This window comes from Trichosporon asahii, assembly GCF_000293215.1.
Source record: "Trichosporon asahii var. asahii CBS 2479 unplaced genomic scaffold scaffold00015, whole genome shotgun sequence".
In the NCBI taxonomy this organism is placed as follows: Eukaryota; Fungi; Basidiomycota; class Tremellomycetes; order Trichosporonales; family Trichosporonaceae; genus Trichosporon; species Trichosporon asahii.
This window is the reverse complement of record NW_014040909.1, coordinates 69,544-81,735: the sequence shown is the minus strand read 5'-3', so window position 1 is coordinate 81,735 and position 12,192 is coordinate 69,544. Positions and strand designations below refer to the sequence as shown.

Below are 12,192 nucleotides of genomic sequence, written 5' to 3'. Positions count from 1 at the left end.
CCAGGATGGATTGGGCAGGACGTGAAGACGCCAGACGACTGGAGTGGCGCCGCGCGCGCCATGGCCACCTTCTTCCGGGAGAAGCGGCAGAAGGCAAATGCGTTTGTATAACTAGTGCGTACAATGTATCATAGTGCATCTATGCAGATATTGCCCCTCTATATAACGAAAAGAACGTTGCTAGCCGCGGCAGCTACCGGCGCTGGACCTGCTGGACGCGCTTGTCGCCGCGCTCCATGCGGGCGCGAAGCTTGGCCTGCTTCTTGGACTCGGCGGGCTGGGCGGCCTGCGCCTGCTCCTGTGCAGCGGGTTTGGGTCCCTTCGGTCCGAAGATGCCGGGAAGAAACATGCCGAGGAAAGGCTTGGCGACGCCGTAGATCTTCCAAGCGCCGAAGGCCGGAATGAGGAGGAAGAGGTACCAGAACCAGGGGGCGATGAGGGCCGAGCCGAGCGTGCAAATCCAGGTGAGGTAGATCCTGCTCGTCAGCTAACATTACAGCATCGAGGCATTTCCTCCTTAGATGCACTCACATGTCCCACGCGAGTTCGATGACGCCGCCACCCGCAAGGTCTTCAGCAACCTTCACGTTGCCTTTGGCGTCGGTATGGGGGGTGCCGATAGCAATAAACCACCGCCAGACCGCAATAGTTGCAACGAATGTTGCGACCTGAAGGAAGAGCACGAATCCACTAGGCAGGAAAGGCCGTCCATAAACGTTGCTCTTAACCCAGCGCACGCCGAGCGCAAGTGCGTTGATCAGGTAGAGGTTGCGCGCGAGGTTGCGCAGGGCCGCCTTGTTAGCGGCCGAAATGCGTTTCGAGGATGCGTTTGCCTGCATGTTAGCTAACCCCTTCCAATCATCGGAAGCTGCGTACCATAGTTGCAGGTAGTAGGATTGCAAAGCGATGACAAGTCGCTGAACATCGCGCGTGGTTGGCATATGTACAGCCCGGCGGTGGAGAGGACTCGGGCCGGCGACTTAAGAATAGGTTCCGCCCAAGATCTACCCCGCAATCCACCCCGCACTTGCTCATGCACGAGATTTCTCTCAACAACAGCCTCCACCGCATGTTCCCTTAACGTCATGTTTGGAACGCGCTCGGCCTTGAAGGCGTCCTCGTCAGGCCGCTGGCTGGCGCGGCAAGCTCGAGATCCGTTCGTGCGGGCGCGCAATGCGGCGCAAGCTTCTCTTGACTTCGATGAAGACAGTAAGTGGCCTTCCCCCCCGTCCCCTTCATTTCGCCTTCCTCGTACTCGGCTGGCGTCCCCTGTCCTTCCTCCCAGTTTCCCTCTTATCTTGTGCTGTTCGAAGACCCTGCAATGTGTTGTATTGCAACTGAAATCTAACTGCAGCTGAGGCCCTTGGCATAGCGAGCGAGCCCCTCCGCGCACGCTCCGGGTTCAAGATTCAGGAGCTCGACGCGAAGTATCGGATATTACGGGGCAACGTTGTCGATCTGGGCGCGGCACCTGGCGGGTGGAGTCAAGTTGCAGCCCGTTCGAAGCGCGTGAAGAAGGTTGTCGCTGTCGACCTACTCCCCATCGACCCCATGTCTGGGGTGAAGACACTGCAGGGTGACTTCCTCACACCCGAGGTGCAGAAGGCGGTCCGGGATCTGCTGAGACCAGGGGATGGGCCGACGCCGTCCAATAAAGAGAAGAATACTGCGGAAGCCGCTGCAACGCCTCTCTCCAAATCTGAAACTCCGCTATTGGACTCGTCCGGTCTCTCCAGAGGAGAGCAGGAGGCAAAGGCTGATGAGTCGGAGAAGACCGCGGAGGGGCGCCGCACTCCTCAGCCCAAACCCGCCAAAGCCGACACCGTGCTATCGGACATGATGGCGGCAATGTCGGGAGTGAAGGCTCGAGACACACAGGCATCGCTCGATCTCGTTGAGGCGGCCACCGAGTTTGCCCATTCAGTCCTTAAGCCGGGAGGCGCAATGGCGTAAGCTTTTGGATTCTCAGGCGAGCTGACGCACGCAGACTCAAGTTCTTCGAGCACCCTGATCTTGTTCGGTTTCGGAAGCAGCACCTCGAGCCTTGCTTCCAGAGAGTCATTACGGATAAGCCGAAGAGCTCACGTTCAGAGAGCTCCGAGGCTTATTGGGTCTGTTTAGGGTATAAAGGCCGCTCGGGTCTGAAAGTGTAGCCGTGGCTTGATTGCAATACGAACACTGCCCAACAAGACATGAGCTTCAAGCCTAGGCCGGTAGTGTCTTGCCGCGCGAGGATCGGCCGGCCGGTGTAAGTCCGCTTGGCCTGGCCCTCGCACTGAACCCGCGACGTTGTATGCGGATCTTAAGGTGTCTATTTTGCCCATCGCTGGCGCATCCGCCGTCGCGGCGAGCGACTACAGTTTCTGCTGTCGCGACAGCCAATCGATCAGTAGGATCGCGGTCGTCAACAAGCACGGCCCTAGCAAAGTCTAACGGCACTCAGTTGTTTCGAGTACGGCACCCAGTCGCTCGGGGCATACTCAGCAGCCTTCTATCGGTTATGCATTACCATCTCACAAAACATAGTTCAGGAATATCCCCCGCTCTTCTTCTCCTGCGTCTTTCCGGTCGCGATGCCCATCTCCCTCGACATGCCCTGCACGATGACTCCGATGTCGGTGTGGATGGAGACCATGTCGAAACCCTGCTCCAGCCTCTGGCGGGCTTGCTCTCCATTCGAACAGAAGATAGCAGCCGTCTTGCCATTGTCATGGGCGGCCTTCAGAATCCGAGCAATGGCGTCCTGGTGCTCCTTAGAGCCGAAGGGGACGTTCATGGACTTTGACAGGTCGAAGGGGCCAACGAAGAGGACATCGAGACCAGGCACGGCCGCAATCTCTTCAACGCTGTCAACACCACGCTGGGACTCGATCTGCACCATTACGAGACACTCTGAGTCGGCATTCTGAGCATACTCGCCCTCGCTGACACCGAAAGCGTGACCGGCAAACATCGGACCGAAACCACGCGTTCCGGTGGGAGGGTATTTGTTCCAGGCGACAACCTTCTTGGCATCCTCCTGAGTCTGTCAACACGCAACTCGTCTTTTTGAAAGTGGGGGGAAAGAACAGCCCCAACGAGCAGCCAAGGGCAACCCGTACTTACAGCAGAATGACACATCGGCGTCATGATTCCGTGAGCTCCGCAGTCGAGGGCTCTCTTCACCATGTACTCCTCTGCATTCGGCACACGGACAATCGGGCTCGCACCAGCTGCAGCAACGGCGCAGGAGAGCTCGTAAAAGTCCTTGTCGTTGATCTGGCCGTGCTCGCCGTCGATCAGTACCCAGTTGAAGCCTCCGATCCCGGTCAGAGCCCGCACTACGGAGCCAGTATCCGATACCCTTCTCTCCGGCGGCGAGAGCGGACTTGAGGACCGCGCGCTGGGACATTGTCGAGGCCATTATTGCGCGAATGAGTGAAGAAAAGCAGTGCGGGATAAGGATGGAAGGAGCTAATGAAGATGGAGCTGGGCGATGGTGGGCATCGGTGTACCGACTTACCGGTGGAGGCTGTGGTGGAGGCCGCTTACCCCGGCATAGCGCGGCAACGGTTCGGTGCAATGTCGGCCCGAACTGCCCCGCACTGCCGCAATCGTACAGTCGGGGTTGCCCGATGCTCGTGGCGGATGCAGAAGTTCCAACTAAATAAGCGCATATGATCCATTACGACGTCGAGTACGTGCGATCAGGACGGTGACTGCTTGTGGTATGTCGAGTTGTAAATCACGGTGGTAGCGTAAGGGCAGAAAACACGAGAGAAGGCGATTGTAGCAGAAGTACAGATCTCCATGCAGGCGATTGGGGACGCAGTACGAACAGGATAAGAGGAGTTTGCGTGTTGTGGACAGAAGGTAACGACGAGGGAGTGCTCGAGTGATTCCTGTACAGAGATCAGCGTACTTTGAATCCAATGTATCAAAGACTGATAAACGTCACCTCTGTCTCAGGAAGCGAGGACCACCCGCGATCGTTCATGCATCGATGACACACCGTATCAGTCGTGTCATCGATACTATCAGCTATGATCAGTGCTCTCCTCTGGAAGAAAGAACGAGCATCTGTTTGATAAGAACGCATAGCGCCAACGTCATGATGAAATAGTCCCTCGAGTGGCGGATACGCTGATCGCGCAGAATAACCTTAGACCCACTTTGCAGGAGCAGAAGCCGAAAAGGAGCTAGCACTTCCCGTGATTAGTAGTCCGGAACACTTCAAGGGCATCTGATGTGGCTTAAACGGTTGCACCGGATTAAGGCAAGCGACGTGCCACTTGCGCCACCACCTTAGCATAGTCATAAGAGCCGCCAACGTTCCTGGATCAAAGCATGTTGAGCCAGCAAGGCCAAATTTCGGTCTCCGAAACTTCTCAGCAGAGCTCCGACTCTTGCGCTGCCTCGCTCACAGGCCAAAACGAGCCGTCATGCGACCCACTCTCGAATCGCCCGATATCTGCCCGCCCTCGTGAACTCCGCTGTCGGCTAGGAGGCAGCCTTGCTCCTTTTCCGTAGAAGGCAAGCAATGCTCCTCTGAGTGTGGATAGCCGCACTAATTGCTATCTGTGTCTGCAGCGATTTGCAGGCGCCCATCATCGCCGCTTGGGTGAACAACTTGTACTGCACTGTTGAGTTCCCTCTTCTCAGTTCGCCAAGTGGCAAAACGTGTGGCTTTCCGTTCCTGTGCGTGTACTCTTGCAACTCACAGACATTTGAGAATGACAATCTGGACTCTGTGTGGCCTAAAAGTTCTCGGCTGAGTGCGTTCCTGCTTCGAGATGACCGGATCTCCCGGCTTCTTCCTTAATTTTCTACTGCCGGCCGGGCAGAACTTCAGCTCAGTGCGTCTGCGCACTGCCATGCGGTTAGATGGCCTGCAGACCCACAATCGCGGCTCTGTCTTCCTGATAAGCTGGGAAATAGTACCCCTCAAGGTAATGTGGCTGTTGAATCTTGGGCCTGAACATGAGCCACCGTGCTCGTGCGAGGGGCAATATTCGCAGGCTAACCACCATGCGGAGATCGTTTCTACAATTGAAGCAGGGTTGCTCTGGTCCAAAGTAGTCCAGAGGTATTGTCCGAACCGGGGAGCAGGTCCGTTTCGTTCTAGCGTCGCACTACGATACACCTTAGGAAGCTTTCTGTCCACGCGAGCGTGCATCACCAGAAACGGAGGTTCAGGTGTGCGGTGTAGCTTTTATCGGCCTCCAGACCTGACTGCATTGCTACGGGGGAAGGACGAGAGCACATCGAGAGAGCAAGCGGAGAGCGGTGCACGGCAGGGGCATGATAGTGGGGGGCAGAGCCTCAGAACCGATGTTGACGGCCCCGCCATGTTAGGAGTGCGCATACAAGAGAGAGATTTACGGCGTCAAAGTCAACAACAACGGCCCCGACGTCTCCCACATTCTGCTCCCACTCCTTTCACACACATACTTCATCTCCTCAAGCTCTCTCACGATGTCCACCTACCCCGTCTCCCAAGTGCCCGTGACGACGCCCACTGCTGCTTCAGCTTCTTCGCACACGCAGCTTCTTGCTGCCCCTGCTGTGCGTGTTGTTCAGTACCAGGTGATTGTGCCTTGGGAAGTTGTCCGCTTCGTGTACCAGTCTGGGTATCGAGCGTTCTGGATGTGCCTACAAGAACGGTTTCTGCTGTTCCCCCTTGCTACCGCGGTGGAGGTGGAGGCGCAAATCGCACTGCAGACGTGCGACACGATCAATCACCACGACCATTCGCAGGTGAACAGCAGATTCGTCGCCGATATCATGAACTGTCAGACGGCGTTCAAAATAACCGGTGAGTACTCTGAGTCTCTATACGCGTGACCCAAGCTGACTTGCAGCCTTGGTTCGTTACCCTCGTGTTGCCAAAGGGGCCCCACGGAGACAGCCACTTCTCCCAACCCCGGCAAGACCTCGTCGCCTCCCCGTCGGAGCTTGCCCAAGAAGGGGCCGAGATGGAGGCCTTGCTGAACATGCTGAAGTATGTTGAGCCAGAGATGTACGACGCCAGTAATCTCCTGCCCACACCCTTCGACCCGGAACTCGCCGACCGCCTCGCGATTCAACTCGGCTCGGGGTGTCACGGCGCCGCTCCGGCGCCGAGCGGCGCCCGCTGCCCACGCTTGTGTCTCAGCAGACTGTCGACGAGGCCATGGACGAGGCCCTAAGCTTCCTGGCATCATAGTCGTGGTTCGAGCTCGTCTCTTGGTCATCCTATTGTACTTTTAGTGTCATCAACTAAGATCATTAGATCGTTATGGAGGTCTTAGATCATCAATCTTGAAGCAGATTAGGTTCAACCAGGACTAGGCCTCAAGCTCGATGTTGCCGTTTCTTCCTGCGTTGTATCAGTACCCGCAAAGTACGTTAGTGGAGAACACCAGTTGGCCCATTGGTGGTTCTTGTTAAAGAGAAGATGGAATGGAATGTAGCTTGGATCTGTGCTAGCATCCGTGGGTGGGGTTTACCGTCATCAGCCACCGCTCCCAGCGCTGAAGATGCAAAAGACCCACTACGCATTCTGCTCTGCCCGATATGTTCGAGAAGCAAGAGCTCACCTATCTTCCTATCCTAGAGCCACCTCGGCGTTCGAGGTTCACTTGATCATCCGTACGAGTTATGCCCTCGGTAAATCTCCAGACATGGGACAACTTCGACACTGGAGCCCCACAGCCACGTGCGTTATCAGCACGTCTTGTCCTTGGATCTGTACCCTCCAAAAAGTCCGCAAGATGACTCGACTGTACCGCCATATACCTCCCACTACACCATCATGTCCCTGGACGCCGTGCACTCCTTCCTGGCATGGTTTCAGCAGAAAGGCGGCTACGTCCACCCCTCGGCCGAGGTACGAGATGGTATGTCCTCCTCCTTTCTCTCAGATCCCGCCCGACGACTGACACATACAGAGAAGGACAGCGGAATCGGTCTCTATGCTTCGTCCCCAATCGAGGCCGACGCCGTTCTCATTTCGTGTCCATGTGACCTGGCCATTTCTTCAGTGGTGGCTAAGCGTGCGCTGGAGGAGATCCACCCGGAGCAGAGCTTTGAAGACTGGTCCGCGCGCATGCTGATCGCGGCTTACGTTGGCTTGCACTGGGTGTATGCGGACAAGAAGGAGACGCAGTATGTATTGCACGCCCACCCGCTTTAGAAGGAAGGGAAAGCACAGCTTCTGTTGCCTTTGCGTAGCTGACAGCAGCGATGCGCTCGCTCACGGACCGTATATCGACTCCCTTCCCCCACCGCCGATCACTCCCTTGTACTACACCGAGAAGGAGCTGGCTCTGCTGACGGGAACGAATTTGCTTCCCGGGTCGCAAGAGCGGAAACGACAGTGGCAGGAGGAGTCGAAGCGTGTGCAGGAGCTCGATAAGGGCTTGACTTGGTAAGTGCATCCAAGGGGATGGTGCTGACAGCAACAGGGACAGATACCTCGCAGTTGGGACGTATCTCTCCTCGCGCTCATTCCCGAACATGCTACTGACGGGCGAGGCGGCCAAAGGTCTCCGCGAATCCGAGCCTGTTCTGGCGCCCGGACTGGACCTGCTCAATCGTGAGTCCCCACCACTTCCCAGCTCCCATCCTCAACCCTCGTTCGGACCTTCCGCTCGACTGGCATAAGCTATCAGTGCCCCCGATGCTTAGCTAACCCAAGACGCCCGTGGGACAAAGATCACATGGCTGTCGGGCTCCTCTCCTGTCGAAGTGGAATCGGTCAACTTCGTCGCGGGTTCTCCCATCTCCGCATCCGACCAGATCCTCAACAACTACGGCCCGAAACCGAATGAGGAGCTTTTGCACGGATACGCCTTCACCCTGTCTCCAAACCCCGACGACACCCTGGGTTTGAAGCTGGGCGGCGCTGCTCCTCCTGATGTGTTGGCGAAGCTTGAGCGAGAGAAGCTCGACATGACCCAGCGTTTTGTGGTCGGTACGGATGGAGAGCTGCCGCGAGAGCTGCTTAAGGTTGTCCGCATTCTGCTCGGCGGTGAGGGCGAGCACGAGCACGACCATGACGAGGACGAGGATGAGCACGCGGCACATGCTCACGAGGAGGCTGAGCTCGAGCTCGAGGCCGAGGTGCTCGGTATGCTGGGGAGCATGCTCGAGGGGAAGCTCGCGGCCATTGGAGAGGTCGAGACTGAGGGATGCCGTCCCGAGGTCGTTCGCGATTGCAATGTGTACCGCGACGGTGAGTTGTTTCAGAATCCTTCCTTACTCGGGAACCCCATGCAGCTAACAACACCGTGCATGTGAGCTGACTATCTCAGGCCAGAAAGCCATCCTCCGCGCCGCCATCGACAAGGTCGCTGAACGGGCAGATCGCGTCGAGGGCCTTCTCGAGGAGGGAATGGAGTGCCCCTGCGGATGCTAAACTTCTGAGGGAGGATTGCGAGTTTCCAGTCATCGACGAGTCGCTAGATGTACATTTGGCATTTGCCTTACGGCCTAGTTCTATAGAGTTCCTGTTTGCTACGTATTCACTAATTCTTCACTGTGCCGGAGCCTGCTGCTGGGCGGCTTCTCCCTGAGGTTGAGCTGAGCCGGCGGTTTGGCTGGGGGTGTCGTTGGATGCCGCGGGAACAGACGAAGTTGAGGCAGTCTCCCAGGGCTTCCTCCTTGGTGCCATCTTGCTCTCACTCGCCGGCTCGTCGTTCAGACCCTCCGGGATCTCCTTGCGAGGGACCTCGTTCGCGCGACCTTCCTGGATGAGGCGAACGACCTGGTCGAACGGCATGTCGTTACTGGGTTCGCCCGCCGTCCCCGCAGCCTGGACGCCAGAGCTCTCCACCACGACCGCGGCGCGCGTGACCGCGACATCATCCTCGGCCGACACGACACTGATGCCCTCGCCATGCACGCTGACCGAACCCTTCCTGCCCGCCTGGTCCGCTTGAGCCTGCGACTGTGTCGCGCCGCCTGCAGCCGCGCCGATGGCCCCAGCGCCTGATGGTCCCTGTCCACTCTGCGATCCAGGCGTCGGCGCGGATCCAGACGAAGGCGAGCCAGAGGGAGCTCCCTGGCCGCCCGACATGAGAGATCCAAACTTCTTGTTCGTGCCCATTGGGCGCGACTCGAGCTCGCCCTTTCTGTACTTGCGATACACTTCGAAGGGGACCGATACGCCGCGCAACTTGCCGAAGTAGAACCATTGCGCGCGGCCGATGATTGCGTCAATGTCCGCAGACTTGCCTTTGGCTTGCTTCAAAATCGCCGGAAGTCCTTTCTGTTTGTCAGCTTCGCGAGAAACACATAGCTTGGCCGGGGAGCGTGGTTGGCGCGCTCTCGGCTGCAACACGGGGTGTGGTGCAACACCGGCACCGGAGTAGTGGAGGCCCCAGATCCCCCCCACCCCTGCGACGCCAAGGCGCCCCGCCCTGCCACCTGCTCAAGTACCCGACCCTCTCAACGTACCCGGAACTCGGCGTCGTTGCCAAAGTCGTACGCTTCGAACTCGCGCACCAGCGCCTCCGCAGCGGCGTCGTTTCCGTCATTCTGGTCCGTCGCAGACATGACGTGCGGTCCGCCCTCGGGCTGGCCATCCATGTTCTTCGGCTGCTGCGCCTCAAAGTCCGACGGAGGCGAGCCATACACTGGCGGGGCGTCTGCGGGCTGCTGCTGCTGCGCCGACAGCGCCGGGGTGTCGGTCGATTGGGACGGAGCCGACATGGTCTCAGAATCGATGGTGTCGAAAGAAGAGCAGGCTGTCGCAAAGTGCCTTCCTCAAGTCTGTGGTTGTGCGATGGCAACACCACAGCCGGTCGGCGCCCCAGATACTGGCCCTCCACTGGATCCACAGCACGTGACATTACTACAGTCAAATACGCTGTGATGCGACGTGTCGACGTCTATGACGCGAGTCGGACCTGGCCTATGACGAATGCTGTCGATAACTTCACCACCGATCACCACTTTACTCGTATATTCTCTCTGCATGCTCATGATAATGGAACGCAGTAGTACAAAACTCGCGAGACCCTCACAAACGTCCGAGAGAACAGGAAAATGCTGGTTTACTATATACAAATGATGGATCAGCAGATCTAACTGCTGCGTACAATATTCACTGCCCAGGAAGATGCTCAAGCGGCCGTGGCGGTCGCGGGCGCAGGGGAGGCCGCAGCGTTGGACGTAGCGGGCTCAGCGGGAGTGGGCGTAGCACCGCCAGACTTGGCAGCCTCCTCCTTGTCCTTCTTGTCCCTGCGCAGTCAGTAAATACATCCACACAGTAAACAGAAATGATCGACTCACTGCTCGGCCTGGATCTCCTCAATAGGCTTCATCTCCTGCGCAACCTTGGCAGTGACCTTGCGGTCGCCGATGTTAGAGCCGTTGATCTTCTCGACAGCCTCGTCCTGCTGCGAGGGGTCCTCGAGCTCGACGAAACCGAAACCCTTCGAGCCGCGGAAAGGGCGGCGACCGGGGAGTCGACGAATGCCCTTGATGACGTGAGCCGACTTGACCTTGATCGAGAGGTTGCTAAACAGCTCGGCAAGCTTCTCATCATCCACGGTGAAGGGAAGGTTGGCAACGAAGACAGTGTTCTGCGATGGTTAATGGCACGCACAGTCCACCGTCTCTCACCTTGGAGTTCTCGCCAGTCAGCTGAAGGCGGGGCTTGCGCTCCTTGGGCTCCTTCTTGGGCTTGGCCTCCTTGTCCTCATCGCCCCCATCGATGCGGGCATCCTTGGGGGTCTTCTTCTTGGACACTGCCTTGGACGAGTCCTTGTCGTCCTCGACAGCGGTGTCGTCGTCGTCGTCAGGCCCCCGGCGGCGTCCGCTGTTCTTGGTCTGGTTATCATCAGCTGACTACGTGGGGCTACGGACGGCAGGCGCACGCCGCATGCGCCAGAGGCGCAATGCGGACTTCGTGCACAGAACCCCCGAGTTGAACCATACCTTGGTCGCCTTCTTCTTCTTGGACTTGGTGGCCTTGGACGTCGACTTGTCCGACTCAACGGCAGTCGTGTCGCCGCCAGCCTGGGCGCTAGACTGGGCCTTCTCAGCGTCCTTGGCGGCCTTAGCCGCGGCCTTGCGCTCAGCGTTCTCCTTGCGCTTGGCGTCGGCTGCCTCCTTGCGCTTGGCCAGGATCTCGGCCTTGCGCTCAGCGTTCTCCTCCTTCGAGCGGGCGACCTGGAGCTGGATCTTGCGGTCGCCGATCTCGGTCTCGTTGAGGGTCTCAACAGCCTTGTTGGCGTCAGCCTCGTCCTTGAACGTGACGAAGGCGTAACCGGCGGGGCGGCGGCTCTTGAACCGGGTGGGGAGGATCACCGAGAGGCTTGGTGGTCAGAGAGAAACGCAAAGGGCAAAGCGGCGATAGACTCACATCTCACCCCCAACCTTAGAGAAGTGCTCGCGGACCTCGGCCTCGGTGGCAGCAAAGGCAAGGTTTCCAACGTAGACCTGGGAAGTATCAGTGGGCGCTGCACAGGGCGCGGCTATGTGGGAGTGCGGTCTGTTTGAGATGTGGTCGGTTCCCCTGCCTTACATCTCACTCTGCGCCAAGCGGCAATGGGGAAGACCCCCGACCAACGTGAACTCGGCCTATGCGCCAAGGGCAATGTGACTGCACAGACGCTCGAACGGAAATTTCAAGATAAGAAAGCATGTTGACAACACGGCACTGAGTCGCCGCTGGCCACTGCGATGCGAGACAAGGAGGGAAGGCATGGTGATGTGGACACGCTGATTGTACTTGGAACTCACCCTGTAGCCCTCGACCTCGGGGGTGGGCTGAGTGCTAGCGGTAGAGTCGGCAGCGACGGCGGCGTTGTCCTGGCCGTTCTTGTTCTGGGTCTCAGTGGTGGTAGACATGTTGGTCGATCGCGGCGGTTAACGCGAGGTAGTCGTGCGCGCTTGTTAGCAGGTTGGGTGAAGTGGTGGGGGAAGCGGGGAGCGTGTGTTTGCTCTGTGTGTGATGGGTGTGCTGCTCTTGAGTAGTCTTGAAGAGGCTGGAAGAAGGAGAGAGAGGAAGAGAGAAGAGCGATGCATCGACGGTGGGGGACCGGACAGTGGACGGACACTGGCTGGGTGGATGGGAGGTGGCCTGGCCGCGAGCGGTCATGCCGCCTGAATCGCCTGAGCCGCGAGCCGGGGGGGTGGGGAGTCCGGGGGTTGAGGGTGAGATCGCACGCAATCTACGACGACTGGCTGCTGGGTGAGAGTCCTGACTGGGTCGGCTCAGGAATG

At 58.2% G+C, this 12,192-nt stretch overlaps 5 protein-coding genes across 5 annotated transcripts; 1 reads left to right on the top strand and 4 right to left on the bottom strand.

Annotated features, from left to right (window-relative positions):
* Nucleotides 1-193: 193 nt before the first annotated feature.
* A1Q1_07549 (uncharacterized protein) lies at nucleotides 194-839 on the bottom strand (the record flags this gene model as incomplete). The annotated part of the gene is made up of 2 exons (XM_014326944.1): nucleotides 194-476; nucleotides 532-839. 2 exons carry the CDS (start codon nucleotides 837-839, stop codon nucleotides 194-196), a joined length of 591 nt encoding a protein of 196 aa, XP_014182419.1.
* A 246-nt stretch (nucleotides 840-1,085) lies between these two features.
* On the top strand, nucleotides 1,086-1,953 carry A1Q1_07548 (ribosomal RNA large subunit methyltransferase J; the record flags this gene model as incomplete). The annotated part of the gene is made up of 2 exons (XM_014326943.1): nucleotides 1,086-1,209; nucleotides 1,355-1,953. 2 exons carry the CDS (start codon nucleotides 1,086-1,088, stop codon nucleotides 1,951-1,953), a joined length of 723 nt encoding a protein of 240 aa, XP_014182418.1.
* A 574-nt stretch (nucleotides 1,954-2,527) lies between these two features.
* On the bottom strand, nucleotides 2,528-3,391 carry A1Q1_07547 (uncharacterized protein; the record flags this gene model as incomplete). Its single annotated transcript, XM_014326942.1, has 3 exons — nucleotides 2,528-3,019; nucleotides 3,106-3,296; nucleotides 3,343-3,391. The coding sequence occupies 3 exons, from the start codon at nucleotides 3,389-3,391 to the stop codon at nucleotides 2,528-2,530; spliced, it is 732 nt and encodes a 243-aa protein (XP_014182417.1).
* Nucleotides 3,392-8,494: 5,103 nt separating this feature from the next.
* Nucleotides 8,495-9,672, bottom strand: A1Q1_07546 (uncharacterized protein; the record flags this gene model as incomplete). The annotated part of the gene is made up of 2 exons (XM_014326941.1): nucleotides 8,495-9,229; nucleotides 9,418-9,672. 2 exons carry the CDS (start codon nucleotides 9,670-9,672, stop codon nucleotides 8,495-8,497), a joined length of 990 nt encoding a protein of 329 aa, XP_014182416.1.
* A 413-nt stretch (nucleotides 9,673-10,085) lies between these two features.
* Nucleotides 10,086-11,817, bottom strand: A1Q1_07545 (RNA binding protein; the record flags this gene model as incomplete). The annotated part of the gene is made up of 6 exons (XM_014326940.1): nucleotides 10,086-10,203; nucleotides 10,255-10,547; nucleotides 10,588-10,794; nucleotides 10,903-11,281; nucleotides 11,330-11,406; nucleotides 11,710-11,817. 6 exons carry the CDS (start codon nucleotides 11,815-11,817, stop codon nucleotides 10,086-10,088), a joined length of 1,182 nt encoding a protein of 393 aa, XP_014182415.1.
* Nucleotides 11,818-12,192: the final 375 nt, after the last annotated feature.